General features: G+C 38.6%; 1 protein-coding gene across 4 annotated transcripts in view; it reads right to left on the reverse strand.

The window, feature by feature from the left end:
- Window positions 1-7,268, reverse strand: part of F8 (coagulation factor VIII) — a 109,790-nt gene that overhangs the window by 11,357 nt on the left and 91,165 nt on the right. For 3 of the 4 annotated variants that reach the window (XM_077793788.1, XM_077793789.1, XM_077793791.1), the window contains 3 exons: window positions 5,720-5,864; window positions 5,195-5,343; window positions 3,867-4,043 (listed from right to left, as the gene is read on the reverse strand). In XM_077793788.1, coding sequence (XP_077649914.1) covers window positions 3,867-4,043; window positions 5,195-5,343; window positions 5,720-5,864 — 471 coding nt within the window. Of the gene's footprint in view, window positions 1-3,866; window positions 4,044-5,194; window positions 5,344-5,719; window positions 5,865-7,268 lie in introns of those variants that run through there. The other variant, XR_013342544.1, reaches the window with a different exon arrangement.

Genomic DNA, 7,268 nt, shown 5'->3' on the forward strand with positions numbered 1-7,268 from the left:
CTCTTTAATGCTGAGTAATATTCCATTGTGTATATATACTACAGTTTCTTTATCCATTCATCTATTGAAGGACATCTAGGTTGGTTCCACAGTTTAGCTATTCTGCATTGTGCTGCTATAAACGTTGATGTAGCTGAGTCCTGTAATATGCTGTTTTTAAGTCTTTTCCATCCCATTTATTGATTCTTGATTTTACTTCTTGCACTTTAGGAATCTTGTTAAGGAAGTCATGTCCTAATTTGACATGATGAAGTTTGGAGCCTACTTTTTCTTCTACTACGCACAAGGTCTCTCTGATCTAATGCCTAAGTCTTTGAGCCACTTTGAGTTGAGTTTTGCACAGGGTGAGAGATAGGGGTCTATTTTACTATATATGGATTTTTAGTTTTCTAGTGCCATTTGTTGAAGAGGCTACCTTCCTCCAATATATATTTATGGTGCCTTTGTCTAGTGTGAGATAACTGTATTTATGTAGGTTTGTCTCCATGTCTTTATTCTGTATCATTGGTCTGCTATGTTATTATTTCTTTGCATATGTTTTCTACCCCTTTAATGTTCTCAGGCCCCTCTTGAACTTCAATTACCTGAGTATTGCTCTTTTAAGACTTTCCCAAAGTTTCTGTAATCTTTCTTCAATTCCCTTCATTCTTTTTTCTCCCCCAACTCTATATTTTCAAATAGTCTGTTTTAGAGCTTACTAATTATCTCTTTTGACTGATCCACTGTGCTATTAATACCTTCTTTTATGTTTTGGATATGAGATATCTCCCAAAAGCTCCTCCATTGATACGAGGATATTCACAGGTGAAATGACTGGATTATGAAAGGTATACTCTAATTAGTCCACCCTAGTTTGAATGGACTAACTGGGTGGTAACTATAGGCAGGCAGGGTACAGCTGGAGAAGGTGAGTCACTGGGGACATTCCCTAGAATACCCTTTCTCTCTCTGCTCCCTGGTCAACATGAGCAGAGTAGCACTCCTCTGCCATGTCCTTCTGCCATGATGTTCTGCCTTACCTTAGGCCCAGAACAATGGAGTCAGCTGACTAGTAACCACTATGAAAGAACTCTCAGAGAATTGAAAACAGCTGTTTTAAGGGAACTCAATGAGCTTGATGAAAACACAGAGAAATTATTCAATATACTATTAGAAAATTTTTCTTTAATACCGTCTGAATGTTCACGGTTGGCCACTTCTTCTTTTAGCTCTGACATTTTGTCTTCAGCAAAGCCTTCTCTATAAAAGAGACTTTCAACAGAACATTTTGTTTTATTTATTGTGTCTTCATTTCCATGATTTTTGTTTGGTTGTTTTTCAATGTGTTTATCTCCTTATTGAATTTTTCACTGATATCCTGTACTGACTTCCTTAATTCATGCAGTTGTTTTTCTGTGTTCTCTTGGAATTCACTGATCATTTTTATAATCATTATTTTGAATTCTTCATCTGATAATTCATTCACTTCAATATCTTTGGGGTCAGTTGCTGATGAATGATGAACTTTAGGAAGTATCAGGTTACCTTGTTTTTCCAAACTTTTTGTATTTCTGTGTTGGGTTTATGCATCAGTTGGAAAGATTTCTCTTTCAATCTTACATATAGGCCTTTTTAGGGCACAGCTTTCTCTTGCCAATGTGTCCTTGAGTGATATAGATTGAGATCCCGCCCCCCCCCATGGTAGGTGTGGTATCCTCAGTCAGTATTAATTCTGTTTTTTTCTGTAGTAATACACATACACAAGTAGAAACTGACCGCCCATCCCTAGCCATTCCTACTTGGAGCCTAGTCAGGAGTTTGGGCTTTTGTCTCTTCTTTGTATTAAAATATAGCTGAACTATGAATGTCATTAATTTGCATATGGACCAAGGTGCACAGTCTTTTGGCTGAGTTTAGTTCAGTAGGTGAGTCTCTACCTTGTGAACTTGTAGTGCCCCTGTCATTAACTAGCACCTCACAGAAAAGGTGGAAACAAATAATAGCAACACTCAATGCAAACAATATACAGCATTAAAATAAGTACTAGGTACCTACTGTAACATATACAATACTAATTACCATGAAAACAGGAATGGTAGAGTTAACAATTGCTACCAGCAAAAACAGCAAATAACCATGAACTAGATCTGGCATTAACGCAAATAGAGGTGTCAACTATTCCATTCACAGCACTAATAATTGCAACAAACTGGTGAGGGTAGGAGTTATTAAAAAAAAACAATTAGTTCTGAAAGATGGTAACAATATAGTTCATTAAGAAAAAAGAAAATGTGATAGGAAGGTGCTGGAGTGGCCTAAGACTGAGGCTGCCTGAAATAGCTCTCAGCTTCCCTTCTCCCCAGTATAAGGTGCGATGGAGTAGGAAGTACTGTCATTTGGAGCCTTGTCTCCACAGACCAGATTGGTGCACTTCCAGAGTGGAGTTGCTGCACAGTTCTATAAGGGGAGTTCCTGGGGCTAGGGCTTAGGGCTTAGGTGTAATCAGGCCTTAGGGACTTTGCTGGGTGGAATCTTCTCTGAAGGGATTAGATCCACACACCCCCGTAAGGCCTGGCAGCTGCCAATGTCTGCTGGGAATCCGAAACTCAGAAGCCTCCCAAAGATTGTAGAGCAGCAGAGCCAATTTTGCATATCCTGTGCTGCCCACAAACACAGCTTTCCCAGGCTTAGTCCCTTAGTCTCCCCAGTGCAACTATGTGAAATCATGTACCACATCCATTACATGCCTGTAGGGGTGTTTGCCCATAGTCAACCTTCCTAGACACTTTTTTTTTTTCAAATTCCCAACACTCTTCAGCTTGTCACATGTATTGTCGGACTCAAAAGAAATGTGAGTTAGTTTAACCTTCATTTTCATGACTTTTCTATATCTAATGTTTTAGATATGACTCTTGTAAAAGGAATAGTATTGCTTTTTCCTTCTGATTAATCTGACAATTGTCATGTCTTAAATGGAATATCTATTTCATTCATGTAATAAATAATTACTGCTACTTTTGGATTTAAACCAGCTATCCTATCTTGCTATTTTTCCTGCCTATTTTGTTTCTTTATTTGCTTACTTCATTAGATTTATTAAGTATATTTTATCCCTTTATAGTCCCATTTTTGGGAATCCTACACTTTATTTATATTCTATTTCTTCCTGGTTACCCTGATAATTGTAATTTGCATCAAATTATCAAGGTTTAATGTTAATCAACACTTATATCTTCTACATGAGAATTTTTAGAATCCCTTATTCTACTTACCCCCATCCTGACTTTTCAGCTGTTGTCACATATTCTAAACCTTTTATTTTTAAAAGTTTATTACTCAGACATTTGTTATAGTAACAGAAAGATGAATAACACATAACATCATGGTTAATTCTTAGTAAAAAGGAATATTTAAAATACCACGGATATGAACTGTTCTTTTTTCCATTACTCACTGGATAGTAAGACTTTCTCATGCTTACAAGTGTGTGTTGACTTATTAAGCAAATCCATATAAAAATTGAAGACCATCTGGATAACTAAACTTAAATGTCAATAAGGCTTAGGAATGTAGGTTGCTGATGAGTATACAGGCATAATTAAGCATTTCCTAAATAGCTCTCATTGTCTAGTCCTCTGATTCTTGTCACCATCCTGGTTGATGTCAACCCCCATGAGAAAAATCAATTCTTGGCTCTACACTTCCTTTAGTTGAAATTTTTCTTTCTAGAAGTCACTGTATTCTCCTACAATATCCCTTATAGCATCCTGTTATTATAGGTACTGAGTAATTTCACCCTGAAATTTTAGCCACATATAAACCTAGTCATATATCTAAATGTCAAGCTCTAAGAGAGGTTTTCTGTCTTTCTTGTGAGAACACCATACCTTTACTTTGCCATTCTGTAAAAAGAGAGTCCAGTGATGGCCATCTTGACTGCTGGAAATAAGGAACTCCTTCACAAACATGCTGGTAAGAAGAGATTTCACTCCTTGTGTGATTATTCCTGTGATTTTCATTGTCTTCTGGAAGTCCACTTGCAGCCACTCTTTTGGATTATTTACCTAAAGAAGGTGATACTGGACTAGTATTCTATTGGTTATCATTTGCTTCCAGAAATCCACAAATTTCTTTTTTAGCCTTTACCACTCTACATCTTATAGTTTATCAGTCTCCCTTATTTGACTAAGAAACTTAAGAGCCAAAATTTTTCATACTAATCCCTGTGTCGTCAGGGTCATCTACTTAATAAGTGCTCAGTAAATTCTGAATGAATATAAAAGCCATATATAGGGGCTGGTGTTGTGGCTCAGTGGTAAAGTGCTCACCTAGCACGTGCGAGGCCCTGGGTTCAATTCTCAGCACCACATATAAATAATAAAATAAAGGTATTGTGTCCAACTACAACTAAAAAATAAATATTTAAAAAATCTACATGTAGACTGACTAGAGTATAAAAGTTTGGCAGTGTAGTATGCAAACTATTTTGTTTGAAATAAATCCCTGGAGGAGCAGAGACAATTCTTTTCCCTCCCCTAAAAAAGCAACTCAGTAGGGCTGGGGATATAGCTCAGTTGATAAAGTGCTTGCCTCACATGCACAAGGCCCTGGGTTCAATCCCCAGTACATGCACACACACTCAACTCAGTGACTTAACTAGGTGGCTTGGGAAAATATATGTTCCCAATGAAGTACATATGACTATAAACTTTTCCTTTGATATATTCAGAAACCTGGAAAGAAAGCTAATTGTTGATATTTATCTGTAAAACTAGACTTTAGCTACTTGTATTTTTAATATTTTTACTTATAGATGGACACAATGTCTTCATTTTATTATTTATCTGTTGTTTAATGTGGTTCTGAGAATCAAACCTAGTGCTTCACACATACTAGGCAAGCACTCTACCACTGAGCCACAACCCCAGCTCGACTTTTTTTTAAAGATATTAGCCTAGTACTGGATACAGATTCTTCTTCCAGGAGGTCCAATTAAGGATCATTTCTCCCCAGTGCATCTATGTGAAATCATGTACCACATTCATTACATGCCTGTAGGGGTATCTGCCAATAGTCAACCTTCCTAGACACTTTTTAGGAACAATATTTGAACAATCAAGCATTTCCACCAGTTTTCCCAACTCCTACCCCTTGCTCTATATCAGTTAAAAGGTAGGAAACATATCAGTTAAAAGGTAGATATGTTTCCTTTTACCTGAGGTCTCCAAGCATTAGTCCTTCCCTGAAGGTGAAGCCGGGCTTGTGAAGGAGACCAAGTGGCAAACATATTGGTAAAGTAGGATGAGGCAGTAATCTGTGCATCTGATATTAGTTTATTCTCCATTCCCAATGGTATGCTGCAACCTCAAAGAAGTCAAAGGAGAATGTTATCACAAAGACAGGCTGTAGCCTAGGTTCCATTGGACTACCTCTAATATCTAGGGCCACTATCATCATAATCATTTCCCAGGCATTAGGTTTTGCACAAATTCCCTTATTGTTAGCATGTTCCTATTTTCTGGACAGTTCTCTTTAGCTGTTTGGCATTGAGTTTCCTTATTAACAGAATTACAGGAGGTGGTTACCGTGGGGGGAAATCCCATGGTTAGGGTAACAAATTCCTGGGTTTTCTTAGGACAATGCTGGTTTTATTACTGATAGTTCTGTTTCCTGACAGAGAACCCCTCCTTTTAGTCTCAGGACTGGGAAAGGAAAGGATACGAGATGACTTGGCACTTACTGTTTAAATCACAGCCTATCAACTCCATACGAAGAGTGCTGCGGATGCTATAATGAGTTGGGTGCAAACGGATGTACTGAGCAATAATTGGAGGATTAAAAATATTGTGTTTTATCCCAGATGAATCCACATTACCAAAGAAAACCTATTGGGAGAGATTATCACAAATACATGGAAAGTGAATACAAAGTGAAAAGCAGTTCCTCCCATTGACATCTTTCTTCTAGTTTTGCCTTGTACACCTGTCAATACTATCAAATATATTAAAACAAGGCTGGTAGCAGGGCACAGTGGCGCATGCCTGTGATCTCAGTTGCTCAGGAGACTGAAGCAGAAGGATCACGAGTTCAAAGCCAGCCTCAGCAACAGTGAGGCACTAAGCAACTCAGTGAGATCCTGTCTCTACATAAAATACAAAATAGGGCTGGGGATGTGGCTCAGGGGTCCAGTGCTCCTGAGTTCAATCCCCAGTACCCCCCCCCAAAAAAAATACAAGGCTGACTAGACAGATGTTAGGATAATATACATGAAGGAGAAAAGCATCAGGAAGAAGAGTGGAACAAGATTAGGTCTTCTCTGGGGACAATGAAGCCATTTTCTACCTTGGGTCTCTGTAAAAGACTCATAAAAGAAGTTGAGAAAGCCATTTATGGTTTTGTACTCCAACATGGTATCAACTGGGAGCAAAAAGACATGCATTATCAGGAGAGTTACATCAGTAAGTTGGTAGAACAGGAGGTCCTTAATTGTCATTCCCCACAAAGGAACAATGATTTGGCAGTTATCTGTGGACAAAAGTACCTTTGTGGGAGTCTTGGGAATCAGGTAAAGGTTAAAGAGCCACATTTAGCCCCAAACCAAATATGGCTCCTTTTATAAGGCAGACCTTTATCTTGGTAGCAAGCTTGCCAACTACAGTCTTGGCTACAAACTCAGAAGCAGGCTAACCCCTGTGGATTGAGCTTCAGCCCCACTTGAGTGTGGTCTTGACACTAGTTCCATTCACTCAGGGACCTGGTAGGGTCATCTTCCATTGGCATTCCCAGTAAATGTGTCTAGGGTTTGGAAGTGGTTTGTCCCAAGGGTTCATGTGTTGGAAGCTTGGTCCCTAGTGTGGTGATACTAAGAAGTGGCAGAGCCTTTTAGAGTGGGAGCCTAGTGGGAAGTCACTGGGGACATTGCTTTTGGAAGGGATTAAGGTAGTTTTCATGAGATCCCTGTTATTCTCTCAAGGCTGAGTTGTTATGGCTAAACAAGCCTGGCCCCTGAATTATTCACTGGTTTCTCATATTGTCACATCTTTACCTCTCATATACCAGTCCTACTACTGGTGATTTTGTGATTTTGGTCATCAGAGATAAGCCAGGCCACTGAACCTCCAGAACTATGAGCTAAATAAAGTATTTTATTTATAAAGTTTGTAGCTTCTGGCATTTTGTGATAATAACAGAAAATGGACTAGTACAGAGGCCCACCTATTGTGGACTTTCAAACAGACCTGTGACTCAGCTCTAGCCATGTACTACTATAGTGTGAAGGTACTTCTGCT

The sequence above is a fragment of the Urocitellus parryii genome, chromosome X (genome assembly GCF_045843805.1).
Source record: "Urocitellus parryii isolate mUroPar1 chromosome X, mUroPar1.hap1, whole genome shotgun sequence".
Taxonomy (NCBI): Eukaryota; Metazoa; Chordata; class Mammalia; order Rodentia; family Sciuridae; genus Urocitellus; species Urocitellus parryii.